Here is a 24,814-nt window from a genome sequence, read left to right on the forward strand (position 1 = left end):
GAGGGCGCGGGGTCCCCGCTTGCTGGGGCCGACGGGGCACAGCGTCCGCGCCCCAGCAGCATGACTTTCCTGCCCTCGGCCCGGCAGCCGCACCCCGCCGAGGGCCCCGGCTTCCTCCGGGGGGGCTCGCTGTGGGGCAGCCGCCGCTGGAACCTCTTCGGGGGCAGCGGCCGGAGCAGCCCCGGCCCCAGGAAGAACTTCAGCTCCCTGCGCAAAAGCTTCAGCTTCCGCCTGCGCCGGGGCCACGAGCTGCGGCGCTCGGAGTCGGGGGGGCTCCTGCGCCCCGTGCGTCTCCGCACCAAGAGCGAGGGGGATGCCAGCTCTCTGCACACCTGCCCCAGCAAGCGGGACCTGCTCTACCCGGAGCTGGCCAGGGTCGGGGGCAGGCTGCATGCCGACCCCGGGCAGGCGGGGGGACTCTGGAGACTTCTCACGAGCCGCTTCCGAAGGCGAGAGCGCGGCAGCGCCGGCAGCGCCTGCTCCAAGGACCCCCACAGTGGTGCCGAGCCCGTCTTCCTGGGCAGCGGTCCGCTGCGAGCGCTGGGTAAGTGAGTGCAGGAGCGGCGCTGGCCCGGCGAGAGCCCCCTTGTGTGTATGGGGTCTGCGGGGATGGGTGGCCGTGGCCTGTCCCAGTCGAGGTCCTGGGCTGGGCACCGGCACCCGACTGCGGCCCGGTCGGTGCTCCGTGGGGTTTGCGCTCAGGAAAGCTCGGCCATAGCGAGGAAGCGTGAGCATTCGTGGGGCCGTTTCGCGTTCCAGCGCCCGGTGGCTGTGGGCACTGCCGTCGTCGTCGGTGCTAAAGGAGCTGCAGTGTGGCTAGCTGGGAGGTGCTGCTGCGGGGATCCAGGTTTCCTTGCTGGCTAGACCTCTGGGAGCTGAACGCGTGTGCCCCACATCCTTCTTGCCCTGGTGGTGTCCTGTCAAGGGCAGGGAGAGCTGAGCCTCGTGCAGCAGCATCAGGGGAGCGGAGGGAACCAAAACTCTGTGGGAGTCCTGTTAGTGGGCTCCTGAGCAAGTGCTGAACTGTTTGGGAGATTGCCAGAGCAGAGGTGCAGAGCAGCACGAGGGGGTTGGGGAGCACTGAAACATGCCTGCGCCTCCCTCCCATAAGCAGCTTTCTGGTGCCGGGCTCTGTCTGGGTGATGCTCTAGTGGGGTCTTCCCTGTGTGTTTGGGAGCATGGCGGTGCTCACTGGGTGCGGGACAGCTTGCGGAGAGCGGTGGTGGCATCCTGAGTGACGTGACAGAGGACGGGACCGGCTGGGGAGGGCGGACAGGACCCCTGCGAGGATCGAGCACGCAATGGGGGAACTGGCAGCTGAAGCAGCCATCGGGTGCTCCACTATCTGGTGTTTGGCCTCACTGCCGTGGGCTGTTCTCCCGTGTCGGGGCTGCCCGGGCGTGCGGGTGCTGCGCTGCCTGTGCCCCTGTGCTCCGTCCCGCTCCCTGGCTGTGCAGCGTGCCCGGCCCTGCAGAAGTGAACGTGCGAGTGAGCCCTGCCACCTGGCAGGGGCTGGGAGGTGAGAACAGCATCCCCAGGCTTTTTAAGGCATTGAACGCTGGCCTGCACGCACGGAGCTGGGGGCTGGGCTGGGCCGGGACCTGCTGCTCTCGGGGAGGCAGGGCAGCCGCTTTCTGGCGCCTGCGAGCCTCTCTGTGTTTCCATCGCTTTGCTCTGGAGTCTGGGGCATCGTGGAGGCAGTTCCCCAGCTTGGCTCATGTGCCGGAGGGATGGATTGGGCCTGGCAGGCTGGCGGGCTCCTGGAGGAATCTGCACGCTCCCAAGGCAGCAGCTGCCCAGAGCTTTGTGCCCAGGATGCTTTCCAGGAGGGCTGGGCTCCAGGGACCAGCACAGGAGCAGCGCTGCTGGCAGCCTGAGCTCTGCTGCCACCCGGGTGCTGTGCGGGGAGCTCAGGGGGCTCGTTCCTGCCGGTTCTCCTTGTCTTTGGGGCTCGCTGCGCCTTCCCGGGAACGGTCCTGGAGGCTCTGAAGGCACCGGGCAGTGGCCGAGGCTGCTTTGTGTGCCACGGGGTGAAGGGATGGGATACTGCTGCCGCGCTCCCCTGCGGTGTGCTCCTCCCGGGGGGCCCTGCTGCTGGCAGGGGTGCCCGGGGCTGGGTGCTGGCTGGGTGGCAGGAGGTTCCCAGGCGAGGGGAGGCTGTGCTCATGGCTGGGGAATGTGGGTGTATCCAGGCAGGGAGGGCCGGGCCCTGCCCATGCAGCGGGGGGCCTGTTCCTGCTTGCCGGCGGCTTCCAGCGGGAGCTGCGCCAGCAGCAAGCCGGCCCCGGTGGCCACATTCCCAGGGGAGCAGCTGAGGTTGAGCGCTTGTGTTAGTGTCCTCGCCCCTCCCCTGGCTCCTCTGCTGGGACAGGTGGGTGGTCCCTTTGGGTCCATCTGCTGGAGAGCCTTCTGAGGCTTCGCTGGGGCTTGGAGCCCTCTCTAGCAGTGACCAGCCAGCTAATGCGAGACCACTGCGTGTCGGGGTGGTTAGCATTTGCTGCCATGGCTTGTACTGAAGGCACAAGCTCAGGGATGACCTTTACAGACTGCCTCTTGGGACTGTGGCTCATTGCAGCAGAGCGAGCCCTGTTTGCTGGAGCTGCAAAGGTCACACTTTGGCTTGGTTTTTGCTTGGAACACCATTTTTGCCATTATCTGCCTGGTACCCAGTACAAGCGGTACAGGCCTCTGTACCCCGTCGAGCTATGTCCTCCTGGGGTCAACAAGATGTGAAGAAGCAGCGGTGAAGTCTGCCGACCAAAGTCGCTGTTGCTTGTCCTGTCTCCCCGTTGTCTCTCCACTCAGCGTTTTTGGTCTGTGGGCTCTGGCTCACTCCCATGGGAGCTGTGAGCCTCTAAGCCAGGACACCATAGGCTGGAGGTGCACACAACCTTAGTACTGCTCCAACATGGACTTGCTGGATGCGGCAGCTCAGGACGTCCCTGCCCCGTTCCTATTTCAGACTTGCAGGCCAATAGTGTTTCTAACATGCTCTCAACATTTCAAAAACTTCAATGCTTTATGCTAGTGCTGCCCACCTTAGCCCTAGGAAAGCTGCTGAACAGTCCCAACACGCCCTCCCGAGGGGGTGCAGCTGCAGTTGCGGTTATCAGCTCTTTGGAAAAGCTGGATATATGAGTCCAGGCAGAGATCCAAGCCAACACTGCTACCTGGTTTCCAGTACTTGGAGTATTTTGTTTATAGCAAGCTGAGATATCTATCCAGTGCTGCACTCTGCCGTGTAGACATAACCAAGGGCCGAAAAGCCTGGCCCACTGGAGAGTCAGGAGGATGGTCTCAGTGCTGCTCCCACAGCCCTGCTGAGACCTCCTTTGGACTACATGGGTAATGTTTGCTCCGTGCTGCTGGAGGGGTTCAGCTGGGACCAAGCATGGGGAGGGATGATCAGGGCAATGCAGAGTTTGTTACCCGAAAAAGACTTAAAAGAGCTGGTCTTTGTGTAGCAGGATGAAGGCTGACGGGGGGTGTGATTTTCTGTTAATGCACCAAGGGAGGGCAAGAGCCCTTGAAGCTAGAGAACAAAGTCAACACAGAGTCCGGCCAGCTTGGACTGATCACAAATAATCGCGGACAGCAGTTCAGAGGAATGGTTCTAGGTGTCGAGGTATTGACTGGTGCAGTTCTGAAGAAGCCTTGTGATAGGTACAGGCTTGGAAAAACTGGACTAGTTTTGGGTTGGAGTTTTCCCTGAGCACGGAGGGATCATGTGATGGGTACAGCATCTCCAACAGCTCAGGAAATGTTTCTCACAACCATATTCCCCTCTCCCAGAAAGATGCCCTGCTTTTGAAAGTGCTTTAAGGTAACTCCCTTTACTCTCCTGTTTGGTGTTTGGCCATGCAGAGGACTAATGTGTAGGGCATGTGTGAGAGAAGGCTACTGGGAGAAGAGGGGACGCTTTTACGTTAATAAGGTGAAGTTTGCATAGTGAATTGAGTAGATAATGATATGTATCATCTCTTGTTGGTACCTGCCTCAGCTTAGCAGAGAGTGTTGGTGAGAAGCAGAGAAGTCACAATGGGTTTAGAGACCATGCCTTGGATGCTGAATCCAGTCTGGTGTCCACGCTTCAGAAAAACTTAAGAAGTCTGGAAGATATCAAGGAAGGAGTTGTTGGGACACTGATCTGAGGCCTAATTCTCAGGACGAGATTGGAGGAGATGTGTGCAGTAGGTGTGGAGGTGTTCTGATTACAGTCGACAGGTATCCATAGGAAGAGGGAACTTCAAGAAACAGTGCCTTTTATAATCTTAACTTGCCTTTGCTTGTGGGGTTAAACAGCTAGAGCTGAGGTCAGACAAATTTGGAACAGGTTTTTATTGGTGAGGTAGGTCCCCACAGAGCACTTGTGTTGGGGAAGCAGTGGGTTATCTGTCTCTCCACGTCACTAGCTCTGCTGGGTTGTCCCTTTCAGCAGACTCTTTCCAGCTGTACGGTTCTTTGGTCTGTGTATATTCAGACGCAGACTGGAAAGTAGTAGGTGCCAAGAGGCTTAAAATGTATGGTTCTTCTGAAGTCTGTGCACTGCACAGCATACATGGTGTGATGGCACCAGCTGCTGCTGCATGCGCTAGCTAAGGAGCAAGAGTAGCAGTTCGTAATCACGCCCTTTTCTCCCAGAGATATGCAAGATCCTCTCCTTTCACTGCTGCAGAGTATTTAAAGCTCTGGTGAGATAATCCTCGCTAAGATCATGTCCTGCACAGGGCATCTGCATTGGCTAAGCTCTCTGACGGGAACACTGGCCTTGCCTGTGTTGGTCCTTGACCTGGAGAAATCTCTGCTCCTGCCAGCGTTGAGTCTTTATCAAGCCTGGCCTGGAAAAGGCGGTTCTGCCCAGGCACGTCACACTCTGCTGCCCTTTTATCTGCGTGTGCGGGCAGATGGGTACTTCGGAACGTGGTTTGTGTGGGCACTGCTGTGTTTGCTCAGCCTCTGACCTGGTTTCAAGGCTGGGTTTAGTGTCCAGGGTTTCAGTGACCAAGTTAGTTCCACAGTGGCTTGGATAATGAGTCAGTTAATTATTAGTTGCTGTGTGTGGAGACCAAATGTGTCTGGCACTAGTGCTTCTGAAGCACAAGGTAGATGAACCTGCTACGCTTCATCCTGTGAAGGGAGCAGCATGGATGAGGAGTCAGTTTCGCCAGCCAGCCCCTTCCTCCTCCCAGCTTTGCAGCAACGAGTGGATGCAGGCAGCAGCGGGTCCATACTGCTGTGGCTGAATTCCGACTGAGCTGTCTGTAAAGGCAGAGGGGGCTGTTGTGTCCACCCTCCAAGATTGAGCCTTCTGGTCTTGCCTCCTTAGTATGTGACACTGCCCGTCCCACAGCTGTGGTCTGGTCTGTAGGTCACTGAAGGTGTCCAGGATGACTGACTGTCCGAGGGACATCAACTACTTAGAGTGCTTTATGTCTGTATCTGCTCTTCTTCATGCTAGGGACTGTCTGTCCACCGTAACTTCCAAACTTCCATATGGGTTTTGACCTTCTGCAGTAGAGCTGCCTCCGCCTGGAAATCTCCATGAGCAGAAGCTTCTGGGGAGTAACGAAATTGGCCTGAATCTTCTTTTTCCAGGACAGGTCAGACTGATTGCCTCTCTTGTGTGGTTGTGTCTTGCGTCTTGGATCCAAGGCCACCGTGTGGCTGTGCTAAGGCTCTTGGTGTGGAAGTGGTGCCGTGAGTCCACTGCTTCTGCTTTTGAGGTCAGATGTGCCTGGGGAGGTTATTCAACTGCAGCACTGATGGTCTGGTCTCTTCTGTTTTATTAAATAACAAAGAGAAGAGGGAGGAAGAGTGACGGGGTGTGTTTTAATGCGAAACACCAAAGGATACAGCTAGTCCAGCAGTGAAGCTAATCAAGTAAATCACTACTCCCTGATGCCTGCATGAACCCTAGTGATGAGGGAGATGACAGTTCATTAAGGTGTTACCCCAGCTGGAGGCAATCTTTGCTAAACAAGCTCGTACCAAGGCTCTGGCACTGCGTGGAAGGTGCTAATGCTGACCTGCTTGCCTGGATTTCGGTTAGTGCATTAGATCAGATCAGGTCAGGTCAGGTCACTGGTGGCTTGCTGTGTCCTTCCACGTGGTCGCTGTTTCTCCCTGGGAGAAGATGGGGATCTCCTGCCTCTCTCAGTGGGGAACGGTGCCCGAGCAGCTGGAATCACCCCCTGCACCTCCAGAGGGTCTGGCAGCCCCGGAGGGGAACGGTGTCGTCAGAGGGGGGACTCCCACATGCAAGTCGACCTCCTGCAGCTATGGACTTGGACCTTCCTCCTTATGCTGATTTGGGTGTGTAACAGCAGCACAGATACACAGAGTGTATAACATTGTACTAACAGAATTTATACCAATGAAGTGCAGGAAATTGCCGTATGCTGCATGTTAGCAGCAAACGATCAACGCTTGGGATGGACGAAGCTGACATCAGCGAGTTGTGTCAGCACATTTTGACAGTCAGGTACTTGGCCTATGGCTGTTCTGGGTGGTTGAGAAACTGCTCTTGACGTGCCTTTCTGACAGCTCCGTGGGTGTCATCTGTGCCGCCCGCACACGGCTGCTGCGCTCGCTTCTGCGAGAAGCTGCTGGTAGAGGAGGAAAGCAAGTGCAAGAACATGGCGGGGGGAGGGAGGGCTCTGTGCTGGGGGAATTATCTGAAAATGAAGTGATGGAGTCGTCCCTGCGGGTGCAGGCGGCTGCGGGACACAGGACCTTCGGGTGATATGAGAGCTGACCGACGAGGCGTCTTTGGGCCTGCGAATGGGCAGAGCAGGACTGTGCGTGGGTCACCCAGATGTCAGCATGGTGTGCACAGGTTGTGTGCGTCCCCTTGCATGGTGAGAGAAGGGTGATCGGTGTGCCCAGGGAGCAGAGCAGTGGGGGTGTAAAAAGGACCGAGGGCCAGTTGCAGTGACAGATTTGAAAGACTCGATTGTGGCATGGACCACAGCCTGACACGTGGAAATTGGGTTGTGCTCCAGATGCTGAGGCCTTCCTGGACTAGCTGGTGGCCTTGATGGTCTTGAGTACCTTGTCTAGGCAGTGGGCAGGAGGAATGGTGTAAGTCAAGGCTTCGCTTTCAGTAGCGGCAACTCTTGGTGCTGCAGGAACTGCCACATCTTCTGGAGGCTGCTCTTCGGGGCGCTTGGGGCAGGAGGAGATGCATGCTACGGGCTGCTCGTTGATGCAGCTGAAGGCATTCATTTTTCGTCCTTTTGACAACCAGAGCCAAGCTTCTCCCCATGGTCTGCAGGGAGTGCTAGAAGCGTATGTGTGGAAATGCTGCTTTATTAACCGAGTAACTCGGGGAAGCTGACACTAACGCCTCTTCGTTTTGAGGAGTTTCAGCTTTCAGGCACAGTTAAAGAAAGCCCCCAAACTCTCTGCAGGAAGCTTGTCAGAAGCCAGAACTGAAGCCTGGCCGGTTGGTGCCAGCAGTCAGGCGGCCAGGGGAGCTTGATCCAAGTGCTCTTCCTCAGTAGCCGCCGTTCTTCTGCACAAGACTGACTCGTGGAGCAAGCTGGGTGTTCTGGGAATTGGCATTGGAGGGCGTGCTGCAGGACACTGTGAAGCTTCTTCTATGCTCCTGCAGAAGTTGGGAAGCTTCCCAGGTGTGCTGCAAGGTGCAGGCAGAGGACACGTGCCCGCCCCGTTGTGTGGACACGCGCAGCCTCCCCACCTCACTTCTCTGCTTTGCCCAGGCACTGCCTTGCTTCATCCCTGATCTGGGCAGTAGAAAACACCTCTGGCAACCCTACCCACTCAGCTAATGGGGAAGGACAGAGGGTGAGTGGGTCGGTGTGAGGAGTGGTGCTCCATACAGGCAGATCAAAGTCGGGGTGGGATGTCCTCCTGAACAAGAGGTGCTTCTGTTCATGTACGAGTTTGTTAGTGGAAGGGTTTCTGTGTATGGGTACAGCCTGGGATGGGAGGTGGACATGAGGGTCTTCTGATCCCGACACCTGTGACTTTGGCTCTAGAAGGGGCCACAGAGGGAACTGGCCCTTCCAACATCTGGGTCTCGGTAACTTTTCCAGGCGAATGTGAAGGAATCCCATGGCTGTCTTCGGTTCAAGGCCACTTCCACCTTAGTCTCTGTTCCTTTGGTCATATAGTCTGTAAGCTCTTGCTTTTACCCTCCTGGGTACTGGAATAAGAGTGGGTTCATCCATACCTCTATGAGCACTTACACTGGGGGTATCTCGACCCTGAAACGCTGCAGGTAGAGCGCCTTATTGTTACAGCTGGCTTTCCCGCAGTGAAGCGGCTGGGCGGTCTGGGCAGGGTCAGTCGCTGGAGCCACATGGGACCTTCCACTACAGCCGTCTGCCTTCCTCCTGTTGCGAGTGAGATGCTTTACACAGTGATGTGTGCAGTGGATGTGTCCTCTTGCGCGAAACAGGAGGTACTGGAGGAGGACAGCAGAGAGGGTGGAAGGTGCACAACAGCTTCTGCACGAGGAGTGATCCAACAGCCGGGACTCCACAGTGTGGAAAAGAGAGGTCGCAGTGAAAGATGGGGTGGTGCTGATCAGACTAGCTAGGGAAGTTAGCTCACTGCCTCTGGTGCAGGAGCTGGGGGCATCCAATGAAGTCAAGCCTAAAACAGAAGAAAGCGGGTTTTCAAGGAATGGGTATTTATACTGCTGAAACTCCTTGCTAAAGAATGATGTGGAACTGAAATTTTACGTGGTTTTAAAAGGAGACAGAACTCAATTACTCAAAGGAGAGGTTTTTTGGGTTTACTAAATAGACAAACCACAAGAGATCCCTGAGCTGAAGAAGTCAGCAGCTGCAAACACGTGTGGGGTCCGTATCATGTACTCTCACTATGTTCCTACCCTTCCTGGGTTCCCACGTGCCCAGCTGATGGTGGAGGTGGCGTGCCAGGCTGGGCAGACCCTCGGTCCAAATCCAGATGGCCGTTCTCGGGTAACGATGTTGGGTGGCTTCCTACCTCTCCCTCCTGCCCTCAGCAGAAGCTGCTTCTGGGGCAAAGCAGCCCCCACCGCCCCCAGGGAGGGGAAGCAGCCCCTCGGCAGGGGCTGGAGGACGCCCTGCTCCTGGTGGTGGCAGAACAGAGATCTGGCGCCGAGCAGCCTCTCCGTCCAGCTGCAGTCGTGAATGGATTTCCGAGCAGCAGTGGTGCGAGCTGCAGGTGACTGCCTACCTGCCGGCGCCAGGCAGTGCCCGCTGCGAGCCCTGTTTTGCGCTTGGGTGAGCCCTGCTCCCTGCCTCGGAGGAGGGACAGCCCCGTCCCCTCCCTGCAACCGAAGAGCAGTCGCCGTCTGGGGACGGTGAGCTGCACCGGACAGGAACGGCCTCACCCTGCTTAGCCCGGTGTTGGAGCCAGACTGCAGCGTGCGAGCTCCTGGGTGGTGATGGCTGCTGCAAGCTGGGGCACAGCACAGCTTAGAGAGGTCCCCTGCGGGTGCGTCGATGGGTGCCGGGCGTAGGACAGGCGTGAGCGGGGACAGCGAGAGCATCGCTGCCGGTGTTGCCATCCCTCTCCTTTGCGCCAGCGGGGCCGTCGCTTGGGCACGGGGATTTGTGGTGGCAGGAGCTCCGGCTGCACCGGGCAGAGAGGTGCCAGCGCCCTGGCATGCACTGCTGAGTGGAGATGGCACATGTGCAGCTGGGCTGCTCCAGGACCCGCGGGCTGACAATGCTGTTGCGCAGGCTGGGGCGTGCTGTGCTGATCACCAGGGCTGGCTAGTGGCCTGGACTAAAATTCAGACTTGGCACACGTTGAGAGCTGATTGACAAGCAGAGGTGCACAGGTTGTTTGTTGGTGTTTTGGGTTAAGTGTGCTAATGATAGTTAATAATTTAATGTGTTGTATGGCTGAGTGTAGTTAAATTGGCATTGTGTCGCAGTTATTTGTGTTAAGATTTACTCAGAGGCCTTCGCAGCAAGTCAAAAATCAAACTGTTACTAATGAACTCCTGAACCTTGGTTAAAAAACAAAGATCTGCTAGAATAATTAGCAGAGGAGGCAACTAGCAAAAATATGGACGGTTTCTCTATCCAGAGCATCCGAGAACAGAAAAAAAGAAGAGTATAGTCTGCCCTCTCCAGGCCTCTCTCTGCCTCTCTTTCTTAAGGCCAAGTCGGTGAGTGCATTTGGCTTGTGCTCCACTCAGAACCCCTCAAAAAACCTGCTTGCTCGTTGCCAGTTTTTTGTAGTTAAAGAACAAGGTGTATATAGTGAAACAGTGCAAGTGTGCTGCCTCATCTAATCTGGAGGGAGGGAATGCCAGTAACGGAGAAAGTACCGATGCTGCTTTAACCATCACAGTTAGCTGACAAAGGGGCTAAGCAGAGCAGGAGTTATAGGTGGAGGTGACAGCTTTTTTTAGACCAAGTAATGCAGTTGGAGGTACAGGTGTCCTGTTACCTTTTTGAAAAGGCTCAAGAAATTACCATTTTCCTCCTAACTTACTAGTTGTTTTAATAAAGATTTTACCTCTACCTAAAAAAAGAAAGGATAGGTGAAAGAGAGACCAAGAAGAAACAATTCCTCTTAAGAACCTTCATGATGGTTATAAATAACCTTGTGTTACTGCATCAGACTTGTGTTTCATTTGTCTGTAGGTTCTGAAAAAGAAGTGTTAATAAATTAGTATATGAATGGTAAACTCTAGGTACGAGCACCGTATTCTTAACTTTTCTTGACACAACGGAAAAATGCACTGTGGCCTGCAGGTGCTGGTGCGCGGTGGCTGCACAAGTGCCATGGTAAAGGCACAGTGGCGGATCATCTTTTTTTCCCTTGTGCACTCTGAGCAGCAGCGGACCAGCATGCGGATGTGCAGGCACAGAGGGCAGGGCCCCTGCAAGCCCTCCAGCCGCGAGCAGCCGGCGCAGACTCTTGCCCACGCAGCTTTGGGCTGCGCATCTCCCACCAGTTGCCCAGGTGAAGTGGGGAGAGATGAGACAAGGCACTGGCCTGGGGTAGAGAAAGGGTCGCAGCCGTTGTGTGTCCAACCTTCCCTTGGGAGTCACAAGAGCAGGAGCATAAACGGGATTGAAGGTAGTCATTGTCTGCCTTCTGGCATGGCTGAAGAGCCTGGCGTTGCCCTCTGATCCTGCCTGGGTCTGGCGGCGTCTCCTGCACTGCCCTGGTTTCAGCCTGCGGTGCTTGGCACAGCCCCGGATGAAACACCTACTCGGCAGAGACCTGCAGCCGCCGGCTCGCCCGGCCGGTTTGGGCAGTGCCAGTGCAGACGCTGAGAGCTGGGGCTCGGACCGCCAGCGCGGTGGTGGGGTCGGGGCTGCTGGGAGCAGGGGCGGGCAAGGAGGAGCCACTGGGACAGGTCTAGAGCCATCCTCCCCTTTGGCCTGGCGTCCTGCTGCGGCCTTGGGTGACGTCTGAGCAGCGGTAGCGCCCGGGGTGTCGTGTTTAATTGCTGCCCACGGTTGGGTCTCGTGGATTCGCCTCTTCCCTTTTTGAACCCATCTGAGATTTCCATTTCTGTAGTAGTCCGTGGCAGTGAATTCGGCAAGTTTATTACAGGTTCTTGAAGAAGCAGTGCTCCCACAGGTTTCCGGTCTCCAAAAATCCTTTATTATTTTTACACTATTAACATACAGCAAGTGCTGCTCTTTTGTTTTGGCCCCCTACCCTGTAGTCATCTGGCTTTGGGTGGAGGATGTACTTCCTTGTCCAAGGCAAATGAAGGACTCCGGTTTTTTTAGGAGTGGCTGCTAGCTACTTCAGATCTTCAAGGTGTTCTCCAGGCTCTTGCTCCTCCTCTGGCGAGTCTGGCTTTATTTGGGAAGTCTGTTGTTTGACCAGCTCCTGGAGATTGTTTGGATGTAAATGAAGTGTTTGTGATTTCTGTGGCAGGAGAGAGGGTGTTTCCTACGCCACTCAAAGCTGTGCCTGATTGTGACAACCTTCTTAAGCCTATTACAATATTCTGCAAATTACATAACATACACATAATTAATTGTGTTCACTTCCTATCATGAACATAGATTATAGCGTGCCTTCAGCTCTTTATCTGCACTGCCTACAACACACTGGTGTTGTAGCCTGACTGCAGTGCTCAGGGCACTGCTTTCTCTGGTATGTGCCCTCGGTTCTGGGGTCCTTTACAGCATGTGCCTCCCAAAAAGAGTTCTAGTTTCTGGTGCTTCCCTTGTCCCACGTTCCTCAAGGAAGGGGATGCTGTAGGGTTTTTTGTGCTCCCGCAGGGCAGGAGGGAGGGTCCCCAGCTCACAGTGTGTGGGCTTTGCACTGCCTGGCTGCCCTCGGCTCGGCTGCTCCTTCCTGTCCGCAGCTCCGGCTGCAGAGCCTCCTGGGCATGGGCAGTGTCACGACCTCATGCAGCTTTGTGTCTCTGGATGGGGCGGAAAGGAGGGAAGAGCCATAAATCTCCTGCCTGGAGGGAGAAGGGAGAGTGTAGCAGGATCCTTGTTGGGATCTTGAGGGAGACCACGGTGACCTGATGATTTCTTCTCTGTTCTGCAGATTCGTTTGTGAACAGCCAGGAATGGACCCTGAGTCGCTCGGTGCCTGAGCTGAAGGTGGTGAGTACTTGCGACTTGTGCCTCGGATACCCCTGGTTCTCTGATGCTTCTCCAAATCCCCAAGAAAAAACCATGTTTAATGTGGCCAAGTGGAAATGCGTAGAGGCTTCAGCCTCGTGGAGGGGAGAGAGGAGCTGCGGTTGCTGCTGTGCTGTGGGAAGGCAAGAACTTCTTGGTGGCTCACACTTGTAAGGGAGAGAGTGTTGGTCTGGGAGAGCACTTGGCTCTGAAGGTCAAAAGGTGATATTTGAGCATCTCAGCCTTCCTGCTGGCCATAGCAGAGCTCCAGTTCCCGACCGGGTACTGCTGCACAGGCTAGACCTTCTGACATAGCAGAAGCAGGGGTAGATCCTGATCCGTGCATCCATGGTCATCACCCTCAGAGCAGCTGTCCAAGCGTGGAAGTTACCCACGTGGGAGCTGTCACCTCCCCGTTTGAGCCTTGCTGACTTCAGCTCTGCGCTGGTGTTTTCCTGGCCTCTACTGGCCACCTCCCAGGCACGACTGCCCTGTGGTGTCCCTGCCATGAAGGGATGCTGGTGGGATGAAACCGTCACCTCTGGTGCTTTGTTCTGCCAGACAGAGGGGATGAAGCTCCTCTGGTTTGTCACCACGGGGCGGGTTCCCCAGGGCATGCCGTTAACGAGGCTTCATCACCTACTTGTGGGATATGGTGTCTGGTCGGGGGGCTGCCTCTGCCCCTCTCTCGCCCCTGACACAGCCCATTCATGTGGGACAAGGTCACAAGGGAGGGGGCCCAATCTCGGCATGTGGCACCTCTGAGATGGGAGATGTTTCCCATGGCCATCAGCCATCGCTGATGGCTGTGCACCAGCTTGCTGGGGCCATCTGTGAGCCGGCACAGGTCAGTGGTTCCGGAGGACACAGAGGGTGTTCTGCTCGAGCCGAGCTGGCTGGCGAGCACGAGGGGCAGAAGCTGTGGCTGTGGCGAGGGAGGAAGCGTGGCCTTACTGGTGGCAGTGAGCTCGTGGGCTGGTTCGGGCGTTCACAGAAAGGCACACTCGGCAACTGTGCTGCGAGCACTGGAGCAGCTCTGGAAGGGACGTTGGGGTGGGCAGGGTGCCACAGGCATTTCTGAGTGTCTGTCTGGCAGTTCTCAGGGACCTCAGCAATCCATTCCACACTCCGCTCTTCTCATGCTCTCCGTGGCAGCCCTTAACTCCCTTTGAAGATTGTTGGCATGTCTCTCTTCAGCCCTTTCAAGATTAATTTTTTTCCATCTTAATCCAAGAAACAAGAAGCCTTTTTGCAAAACATACCAGCACCATGCTGCCACAATTTTTCTTATCTGCAGCTAAGTAAAAATTAAAACAAACTTTGAATATTCATTTGTTAGTTTGGCTTGCAAAATGTGTGTCTGTTCACAAATATTCTTGTAGCTATTCTGTGTATTGCCTTCTGACATCTTAACATTGTGCAGGCTACAAAAGAGTGCTGCAAGCTAAACAAACCTAGAGCTTTTAGTTCTTCAGTTAGCACAATCCTTTTCCCATGTTTTCCATCACCTCTGGGGTTTCATTCGACCGATGCAGCTCTTCCTAAAAGCCTGGAGGCCTTTCAGAGTCCTCGTTCAGTCCTGGCCTTGCTGGGCTGAAGCCGTTTCCATCGTGTCTCTGGGGCTAGGCTGCAGCAGCCAACTTTGGCGGGGGACCCTGTGCTTGAGTGGGCAGACCTCTGGGCGGTGGGCTGGTCATCCGGGATTTCTTCTTTCTGCGGCTGCGAAGGGAAGGACTTTGTGTAGCGGCAGAGCTGCGCCTGCCTGGGTCTGGGATGGTGGTCAGCCAGCGGGGATGAGGAAAGCCAGGCAGGTCCTGAGCTTTCGGGTGAGTGTCTAAGGGGTCCGTTCTGCACCGTGCTGCTCCGGCTCTGGCTGCACCATGGGTGCACCAGTGCTACAGTGCCTGTCTTCCTCAGCTCCCGTCTCACCCACCCCAGCAGTGTGGCCATCCCTGTCCGTCGCAGGGCCCAGCATTTCTCCCCAGATCTCTGCAGACAGGTAGGTCTTTGAGCAAGCGTCCTGAGTTATCACCAGGTTACGGTGGTATGGAAGGGGTCCCCACACACCACCCATCCCAGAATCAGTATGGGAATCACTAAATAAATGGCTAAGACTTGGCAAGAAATGTTCCCAGGCTTTGCTCCCTTCCAGTTTTCAAGCAACTCTCCCCTCAGCTCCTGCCTCAGCCTCCCCAACCCCATCCTCAGAGGCACGCTGGATGCAGGGAGGTGCTCTGGGTGGAGCAAGGTCTTGCCTGCACAGCTGGCACGAGGCTCGGCAGCAGTCTCAGCAGTGCTGCCGAAGTGGCTCCCGCAGCAAAGCCACCCAGTCCTTGGTCCTGCCTGAGTGATGCTTCACCGAGTGCACCACATGGCCCCGTGAAAAATGGGTCTGAAACCAAAAGACATCCTAGTGCAGGGCAAACACAGGGTCTTTTGATAAATGGCAGAACACACTGTTTATGATGGGAGAGGCTTGCACGAAGCACCCACTCTGTCTCTGATCTGCCAGTCCCTGTCCCCAGGGGAGACCTACACTGAGCCTGTGAACCAAGATTCATAATTCTGTGAGTATGGAAAACCACGGACCCGTTGGGGTCTTCTGTTTCGTGGCACAAAGTGTTGAACGCAGCCCACATCCCTCCTTCTGTGGGAATGAACTGTTTCCCTTACCTCTCCTGCAGCAGGTAAGGATTGTACCGCTTTCTTCCCTGCTTACGTTCCCATTTGCACCACAAGTGGTCAGTGGACTTTCTCTAAGTTTTTTTTTAATAGCTTGATGTATTTAAGTTATGCTCAGCAGTTTTTCCCACCTCGATTTTATCCTGAAGCTTCCTCCATCTCTGCTGCAGGCTGAGAGGAGTCTGTGTCTGAGAGAAGGCAGCAGTTCCTGCAAACCTTGCCTTCCCTGTGGGAAGGGCACAAATAATGCCTGTTGACAGGGACTCGTCCCCCAGACCCAGTACTGGGCAGTATCAGCCCCTCACTGGCCAGCACAGAGGCAGGCTGCATTCCCTTGTTCTCCCAACATGTCTTGATACAGAGGTTTCCGTGGTGCCTACACGCCACATTTTACTTTGGTTTGCTGCCTCTAAGGGGTTATGTTCCTGAAGGATGTCAGCTCTGTTTGAGCTTGTTTATGACACCAGATAAGGATAAGACAAAGCAGAAGCGTATTTCAGCAAGATACAGGTCAGGATTTTGATTATAAGCAAACAGTGTAAATGCAGCCTTCATCCAAGTTTGAGAGAGCAAAAATGTTGCTGGGAGTGTTTAATCTCTGATGTTGCATGGAGTCCCAGCTGCCAGGCGGCCTCGGGGAGCTGCTTTGTTTTGTAAAGGTTTCCCCAGGGACCGGAGCTGTGGCTAGCCTCTGCACAGAGCTGAGCCCCAAGCTTCCCGCTCTGTGCCGTGGTCCCTACTCTCTACATCCCAGACTGCTCACGCTGCCATCGGAGTGTGGCAGCGGCAGGGTGGGCTCGGCCGGAGGAAGGGGTGTTGCCTTCGTCAATAACTTGGGCTACAGCGTTCGTGTAGCCCTTACATCTCCGCCCATCCCTTGGCTCCAGAAGCACGTGTGTGTTACCTGTGAGGATTGCAGTCTTGTACGTGTTCTCATCTGTCTAAACGTGCTGCTTATGATCTGTAATTACGGTTGCGGGTGACAGACCTAGCAGCGATGCATTCAGCCCGGGCATGCCCATGGGAGTGCGTCAATCCGCACTTCCTAGTCCCAGGCTCCTGGTGCTCCGGTCCCGCTGCTCACTGGCTCCGTGCAGCGTGGGCACGAGAGGCGCCAGCAGACCGGACGGGTTTCCTGCGCTCCTGTAGCGTGGTCTGCCACTGGCTGAGCACCCGCCACAGCGGGGCTGGTGTGTCTTCGCCTCTCGCCAGGAGCCTGTGGGTAGCCTGGGGCAGGACCCAGTGCAGCAGGAGCTTCTGAGCATCTGGGTGAAAGCTGGAGAACCTGCTTGGTGGTGACTCACTCACCAAGCTCATCCCTTTGCCTGGAAATGGTTGGCCATAAATTTCTGTTTGGTGGCAGAGGCAGCTTTAATGTTCCCAGCCACTCCTCTCTCCTCACCCCCCCCGCTTCTTTCGGTGCTGGTGGGGCTGTGTGCGCGGCTGTACCGCAGACCTGCTGCGGCAACCAAGCAGCTTTCAAAATAGCACTGCCAAAGATTGCCGGGCCGGACCACTGGTTCTTGATTCCTTTTGCTCCACAGTCGTGCAGACCGTGTTGGTGGCACAGCCAGGGGTGTAAAGCAAGGTGGGTGCAGGGGCAGGCGTGGGGTGCGACAGGACGGTCCCTGCAGGCAGCGTGGAGTGGAGCGCTCTGCTACTGCAGTTAGTCCGCTTCTGGCAGCGCGGTCTGTCCACCCTGTGCCGCAGCCTGCCGCCTGGCTGTCACCACAGGTTGTGTCTGCAAGACCTGCCGATGGTCCCCCAGTACGGAGATGGGGAGTGGGTCTTGGCAAGCGGCGAAGAGCCAGTGGCTGGAGCTGAAGTCGTCATGGCCCAGGCTTGGACATTATGAGGAAGCGTTACCCAAGCATGTTGTTGGGCTCTGGAGGCCCTGCCCCGACAGCGCGGCTCGGTCCTGTCCCCTGGTGCGGGCGGACTGCGCTGGGGACGCCTTCCCTAGCCCTGGGAGCGCAGGAGTGGGCACAGCCAAAAGCAGCGGGCCAGGTGGGGAGAGCAGCCCCCAGCCCCAGCGGATGGGACTCGGGTCTCTCGGGGCGACGTGTCCCTTGCCAGGCTGGGTCTGGGCTGAGCGCGCAGCAGGTTTCGTTCCTGGTGCTCGGAGGGGCCAGGCTGAGGCTGGCTGTGGACGGGGTGAGGGTACGGCACGCGGCACCTGCTTGGGAAGGAGCTGGTCCTTGCTCAGCTGCGCGGGCTCTTCCCTGAGTTGGCCGGCAGTGCCACGTCCACGATTCCGGGAGTTGGACTAGCTGGAGGGTTCTCCCGTGACAGCAGACAAATGGAGAGCTCTGACACCGCCGTGCCTTGTGCCAGTTTCTGATACCCAGGCGATGCTTAGCGACAAGTGACTAGACTTGGGATTTTGATTTTGTCTCTTGTATAGGTAAGTGTATGTGCTATTTTTGTGAATGCTATTACCTTTTCAGTGCTGTGCGCCTTCTTGGAATTTTCATCATAAAGATACTGTACTCTGCTTGGGACTTCCTGTGCAGAAAGGCACCCACCATGTCTGGTCAGCACCTCTGTGGAGACTCTGATATTTCCAGCAAATGCGGGCACTCCACACATGCTGTGAATCTTGTGGTCTGGTCTTGTGGTGTGCTCAGGAAGGGTGCATGGTCAGCGGTGTGCTGCCAGACACTTCGGTGTCACTGCGCATTTACTGTGAAGCAGCTGTGGACACGCAGGGGATATTGGATTTTCCAGAAACACAGCAGCCCCATTGGGAGGTCTGCACGGGGGTGTCTCTGGTGGCTTCTGTCTGGTAGATGTACCAGACCTCTTAAATCCCAGTGAAACAGCAAGTCCCCACAATCCATGCTAACTAATATTGGGGACAGAGAAGGACGATGCGTACAAAGGCCGATATGCTGGGCAACAACAACAACAAGTCTGTTGCAGTCATGCATTCAGTGGGGCAGAGTGAACCTTCAGTAGTGGAGAAACCCTCAGGCTCTGGATCGTGTGGGGCAGTACGGGCAGGTACTCCGAATGGCCATGTTGGTGTGTTGGACACCCACCCCCAGGATGTCTTCATGGGAGCACTGGGAGTGTGGTTTAGGCACAGGAGGAGGTGTAGGGTGCTCTAAAACAGGAGTCGGTTGCATACCAGAAGCTTCATGGTAAGGTCAGACTATCCAAAGCCAAAGGTAGGTTAGATGCTTTTTGGGAAGCCATGTGGAAAAGGAGCGGGAGCTCGCTTTGCCCAGATACAGTGAGCTGTGGCCCCAGCTCGGCCAGGACGGCTTCCTGGGCTCTGCATGGTGATCAGCTGGTAGGAGCTTGCCTGCCTTCTTCACTAGCCAGGGTTTTGAGGTGCACAGGCCTGTGTAAAAAGTGAGTTAGGAACGGCTCTTCTGGCTCCTGGCTGAGAGCACCTCTCCACAGGCCTGGGGCATCGGTAGGAGGTAGAAGAGCACTCTGTGGGCGAAGGGCACCGCCGCATCACCCTGGTGTTTCTATTCCAGCTCCATCAGAGGGATGCTGCAACTGAGGCTAGAGGAGCACGAGGTGGGCTGCTCAGTAACGCAAGAGCCTGCTCCAGAAGCTGCATTGCCCCTGTGGATGTGGGAAATAGCTGTGGGATATAAGCTGACCAGTCAGAACTAGAGTTTTTGCAAGGATGGCAAAAGATGCCCCTCTACCCCAGTACTGCTTTCCCATCAGCAGGCAAGGCCACTTGCAAGCCCTTAGGCACCAAAGGTGTTTTAAACCATGGGGAAAATGCTGATGTTAGGGCTGACCCATCCTGGGATAGGTACGTTCATTTTGTAGCAAATTTGTAGGGTGATCCAGACTGACAGACCCCTAGCCTCACGAGTTTCAACCCAGTTAAAAATTAGTGCTAGGTATCTTTATTTTCCAACTTGGTTAAAATGGGTGCTAGGTGTCTTTCTGTGTAGGCAGCACAGCCAGCTCCACTGGGAAGCATGCACTCTGCTACAGCAGCGTCACTGCTGCAGTGAGGAGCAAGCGCTGTGCCTTGCTGCTGTATCAGAAGCAGGAGCTGTACCAAATGCGTGGCCAGTCTCCACTCTGGTTCTCCATGTGGCAGGTGCTGCCAAGAGCTGCAACACCCCAAAATTTGGGATGTGTGGGCTGGGAGAAAAGGTTTTTTTTTCTTCTGAGTTGGCTGTGGCTTGGGATGGCAAGTGTCCCCCTGAGGAGCAGGAGGACTGTGGGAAGAGCTAACGTGGTGCTGATGGGGCTGTGCCTGTTTGGGGGAGGACAAGGGTCCTCACCACCCTCCATCTGGGTGGCTGCACCCCGGTACCTGCTGCTCTCTGCCTGACTGAGACCAGTTAATGCCTCCAGGCTTCTCACCTAGTACCAGCTGGGTTGTGCCATCCCCTGTGCCCTCTCATGACCGTCTCTGCCCATCACCAGCATGCGCCTGGTTAGTGGTGGTCTTGCCTCGCAGGGGTGGCCTCGTGTCGAGGGAGGCGTGCTGGGCACGTAGGCAGTGGGTGACGCGTGCCTCTGTTTTAGGGCATCGTGGGGAACCTGTCCAGCGGCAAGTCGGCCCTCGTGCACCGCTACCTGACTGGCACCTACGTGCAGGAGGAGTCTCCAGAGGGTAAGGTCTGGTTCCCAGGGTGCCTGGGGGGTGGTCTGGGTCCTCGCTCCTCTCCCTGGCTCTAAAGGTGACCCCCCTCAACCTTCACTAGGGGTTTCCCCTACTTGCTCCCCCCCACACTTGACCCACTGCTTTGCTCATTTCCCCAGGTGGCCGATTTAAGAAGGAGATTGTAGTGGATGGTCAGAGTTACTTGCTGCTGATTCGAGATGAAGGGGGTCCCCCCGAACTCCAGGTAGGAGACACATACCTCCTGCGGCCCCTTCCCACCCTGTCCTGCTGGAGGGATTGGAGGGCTCCTGGCAAGGGACCTGCCTGGCTGCCTTTTGGGAGCCCGGTTGTGGGAGAACATGAGGACTGTGAGGCCTGAGGAGGGGCTGCCCCTATGGTGATTGTTGACCCCAGGGCCTTTCTGCAGTGCCAGGAAGCTTGTGCCACAGGGCCTGGGGCATGTGCCCGGCTGAGCCTGGCCTCAGCACCCCACGTACCTGCCGTGTGGCTGCCCTTGCTGGTGGCTCCAGGCACAGGGCTCCAGGATGCTTGTCTGGGCTGTAATGGCTGGTGTGTCTCCCTCAGTTTGCTGCCTGGGTCGATGCTGTGGTGTTTGTCTTCAGCCTGGAGGACGAGATCAGCTTCCAGACAGTCTACAACTACTACCTGCGGCTCTGCAGCTACCGGAACACAGCGGAGGTGCCGATGGTGCTGGTGGGCACACAGGGTGAGAGCAGGGCGGCCGGGCTTCCTCCCCGCATCCTCCCTGCCTCGGTCAGGAGCACTGGTGACGTGTCCACGCTAGCAAGAGAGCGCGGGGCGCTGGCCCTGTGACTGTGTCGGGGGATCCCAGTTTGCAAGCTGTACGTGGGACTGGGTGCTGCTGAGGGCACTAGTCTAGGGCCCTGGAGGAACTGAGTAATTCCTTCTCATACCATCTCAACTTTCCTGCAGAGAGCTGCCTTACTTCATGGAGCCACTTTTCTCTTCGAAATGCCCAAACCTGCTGGCATGGCCTGCCTTCCTCGGTTCTGCCTGTAGCAGCTGGGTGCAGGCAGGGGCCTGGGTATGGGAGGGTTTTCTGCTGGTGCATTGTCCTTCCTCCTCTGGGGCTGAGCTGCAGCAGGCAAGGTTTTGGGGGGATGGCAACTGGCTCTCAGCACCCCGAGAAGAGGCCTGAGCTGTGGAGCACCGTCTCCCCTGAGGTGCTGCCAGCACACGTGGATGTGGGGAAGAGCAGCAGCAACTCAGAACTGCCCTCCCCCTCCTCTCCCCTGGAGCCAGCTGGGGCCTGGAGCCAGCTGGGACTGGGATGGAGGCCGTAAGGGAATTGTGATGAAACTGCAGCTGAGGCTGCCAGGGGGGGTGAGCAGCAGAGGAGACAGGAGACACAGTGCCTGGAGGCCCTGCTGGGCACCCCAGGCGTGCCTGGGCAAGGAGCTGCCAATGGAGAGGGGCTGCCCGGAGAGAGGGCAGTCCTTGAGCGGGATTCCTGCCTGGCACAGCATGCGTCAGAGGCAGCCTGGCCTCCAGAAGCTTTGCTACGGGTTCCCAGGAGGCAAGGAGGGGCAGCAACGAGGGCATTGCTTCAGGTGTTTGAGCTCCGCTCTTCTGACAAGAGTGTCCTTCCTGCCTGTAGATGGTAAAGCGCAGGCAGGAGGGAGCCTGGGGCTGCAAAAGTTGTCTGGATGTAAGGGTGACAGCAGAGAGCGGGAGCAGGGGATGGAGGATGCGGGGAAAAAATGTCTTGGTAGGACCCAGTTCCCGAGCAGAGCGACCTGTTCCTGGCGAAGAAGAGACTCTGAGGCTGGGAAGACAGGCGGTGACAGCGGGAGGGGAGTTGCAGGGGTGTCTGGTCTGGACCCCAGATTGTAAAACAAAGTTGTTAAACTTTGGATTTTTAAAGACTGTGGAATTAATTTTAGGACTGAGTGATCTTGGTTCAGGACTGAGCTGGGGTTGCAGGCAAGTGCTGTGGAGGCTCAGGAGTGGGGAAGTGAGTGATATGGCAGAGGGGTCAGTGATCGTCGTTGTCCCATACTTAGAGCCAGGTGAGGTCACAGCCTTGGTATGGTCACACTAAGCAACCCACTGGAGAGTTCGAGGAGAACTTCTTTACAGTGCAAGTTCCAGTACTCCTTCAACTCCTGAGAGGGTTCATTTACAGCCCCTGCCTGTCCCTGGCATGTCTTCAAGGAATCAGATTCCTCTTGGGAAAGTAGTTTTTCCAAAACATGGAAGCACTTAGCAGCCATCTGGGATACAAATTAAGCCTATTTTTTAGTGTTGTCCATCAAGGCCTCAACTGTGAGTACACCTTAGCAGAGCCATCTTTCCAAGTTAAACTGAGGATGATTTCTCCCTTTTGATTCTTTAATATGTAGGGTATGGCTGTGAGACCTAAAATGGTTGAGACTGGCAAATCTATTTTACTCTGCAACTGAGGCTGCCTTGCCTTGCCAGCCACACCTCCTACTGGTTTCTGCCCTCTCTCTTCAGAAACATCAGTGACTGGATGGTTAGGAGAGTTGAATAAAATTAATTTTAAAAGGTTCATTTAACAAATCCATTTTTCTACAAACGTGGGACTTTGTTATCCAAGGCATTTATAGGAGAGGGGGTGTACTATGAAGGTGGGGATCTCAGTGTGTGAAGGGAGGGAGTGAGGGAGGCCAGGAGTGGGCCCTGGGACCTGTGGATAGATGAGACACGGGTGCTTGCTTTTTAACCTCCTCTCCCTTTGGTTTCCAGATGCCATCAGTGCCACGAACCCCCGGGTCATTGATGATTCTCGGGCACGGAAACTTTCCAATGATTTGAAGCGCTGCACGTACTACGAGACCTGTGCCACCTATGGACTGAACGTGGAGAGAGTCTTCCAGGATGGTAACTGTAGCCGGTGGAGCGTGTCCGGGCAAGCCAGGGCAGCAGTGCTGTCCCACAGAGGGGGCTTACACTAGACCACTGGCTCTCAGAACGGCGTGCTGTCGTGTCATGAGGCCAAAGGAGTTAGGCACACATTCATCTGCAGTGCCGTTGCTTTACACACGTAGACCTGGTCCAAGGAGTAGGATATGCTGTGTGTGTGGAAGGATTCCTGTGTGTATGGCATGTAGGTGAACTGCAGGTGGATGTGCATGAGGGACTGCAGGGCTGGGCCGGGCAGTACCTTTCTCCTGCCTTTCTTGCAGGGGCTGCCCTCTGGGTAGCCACTTGTTCCAGAGAGCAGAGAGGCTGCAGGGGACAGTTGCTTCCCCATAGTGGGCTTGTGCAGCACAGCAGTCTCTATGAGCCCGCAGAGGACTTGTGAGGCTGCAGAGAGGTTTTTGATTGCCTTTCATGGAGGAGAGGATGAAGCACAGCAGAATCTTTGAGTGTTGGAGGTAGGGGAGCAGCAGCTGAACAGCCAGATGAGGCAGCTGTTTCTCATGGGAACAGTGTGTGGGAGAGCATTTCTGCTTAGACTTGGAGAGGGTCTGTGTGACAGGGATGCTGTAGGTGGAAGAGGAAACCTAAGCCATGTCCTAGGAGTTTGCAGTCTGCTTAAATAAACCGGGACCCTGCCCTGTAATGGGACTCCATATTCCCCTGTTCCCTTTCTCTACCTTGTCTTCTGGAGTGCAGCTGGAGATCTGTATTCAATGCATGAGGAAGGGTCTGTGCGGAGCTGAGCGTCGGGACAGGACAGAGCTGCTTTTGGAAAGGAGGAGAGTTGTGCTGTTAGTGTTTGCAAGTGGAACAGGTGCATGGAAGAAAGCTTGGAAATCATAGTGTAGCGGGACTACCTGAAGGCAAAAATCCAGCTTGGTTCATTGCAGGACAGCAAGATAGGCTGAGGGCAAGACACAGGTCTGAGCCTGCCATCGTCTTCAAGTGCCTCCATCCTCTGAGCTGGAGCTGGTGGTCCTGCTTCCCCTGCATAAGTCTGTGACCTTCCAGTAATCTCCTGGTTTGGCACAGAGGATCATAGTCACAGTGCTGCTTTTCTTAACACAGAAGCATGTAGAGATGTTCCCCTCCCGTGCTGCTGGTCCACCTCTGAGACAGTCTGAGAAGTCAGCCCAGAGAGTGACCTTGCAAACTGTCCCACCTGGCCCCTGGCAGGGAACCCCTTGGCACCCAGCAGCCTCTGCATTGGTTTAGTATTCCTAGGGAAACTGGGGCGATTCTGTTGGGCAGGTTGCTTGTGAGTCTCCCCTTCTTCCTCCTCCTTGTGAGGAATGGTGGGAAGGAACAGCTAGGAGTAGTTGAGGATAGTGAATACCACGGCAGACCTGGAAGGAGAGAATCTGCTGAATCAACTCAGTGGTTTGCAGAGCAAGTCTGGAGAGAGCAACAGCAGAGGGGCTGTGTCCACAGCTGGTCCTGGCTTCTGGAAAGCTTTGGCACTGTGTGTCACCAAATTTGTTCAGCTTATTCCTTCAGATTGGTTCTGTTGTGTCCCTTCTCTGAAAGGCAGCACAGTACAGTGAGGAGTAGCAGCCGGTGGGTTTGGGAAGGGGCTGGGGAAGGCACTGCAGGATTAGGTGCTGCTGGTTGTTAGACTGCTTCTCATGCTTTTTTATCTCAAGATGGAACGAATTGTGCTCTGGGGTTATTTTTTCTCTTTGTTGACTCAGAGCATAGACAACACAACTTTAAGCAGTGCGATGTGTGACATGAAAGCTCTCACGTGAGACCAGGACTCAGCTTCTAGCACCAGCGCTGCTTAGCAAGCTTGGTGGGAGACCTTGAGCTGCTGCTTGAAGGCTCAGGAGTGAGCGCCTGCAAAGTGCTGCACTTCATCTTTTGTCTGGGTCTATTCACAGCCAGTTTGTGCGGTCAGGAAGGAGGCGAGGGAGTGGGTTTGTCCACACTAGGAGCAGTGAGGCTGAGGAAGCCCAGAAAACCCCAAGAAGTATGGTAATTGGAGACTATTCAAACAAAACTGATGTCAGTCTGGGCAAATGGTGATGCTGTATGGAACAAGGAG

At 55.7% G+C, this 24,814-nt stretch overlaps 1 protein-coding gene across 1 annotated transcript in view; it reads left to right on the forward strand.

Annotated features, from left to right (window-relative positions):
* AGAP3 (ArfGAP with GTPase domain, ankyrin repeat and PH domain 3) overlaps nucleotides 1-24,814 on the forward strand; it is a 148,465-nt gene that overhangs the window by 42,603 nt on the left and 81,048 nt on the right. The window contains exons 2-6 of the mRNA XM_010563653.1: nucleotides 12,496-12,554; nucleotides 19,764-19,851; nucleotides 20,001-20,086; nucleotides 20,428-20,569; nucleotides 22,594-22,728. Coding sequence (XP_010561955.1) covers nucleotides 20,548-20,569; nucleotides 22,594-22,728 — 157 coding nt within the window. The 5' untranslated portion in view covers nucleotides 12,496-12,554; nucleotides 19,764-19,851; nucleotides 20,001-20,086; nucleotides 20,428-20,547. The remainder of the gene's footprint in view (nucleotides 1-12,495; nucleotides 12,555-19,763; nucleotides 19,852-20,000; nucleotides 20,087-20,427; nucleotides 20,570-22,593; nucleotides 22,729-24,814) is intronic.

This window comes from Haliaeetus leucocephalus, unplaced genomic scaffold (assembly GCF_000737465.1).
Source record: "Haliaeetus leucocephalus isolate CR32 unplaced genomic scaffold, Haliaeetus_leucocephalus-4.0 Scaffold0, whole genome shotgun sequence".
In the NCBI taxonomy this organism is placed as follows: Eukaryota; Metazoa; Chordata; class Aves; order Accipitriformes; family Accipitridae; genus Haliaeetus; species Haliaeetus leucocephalus.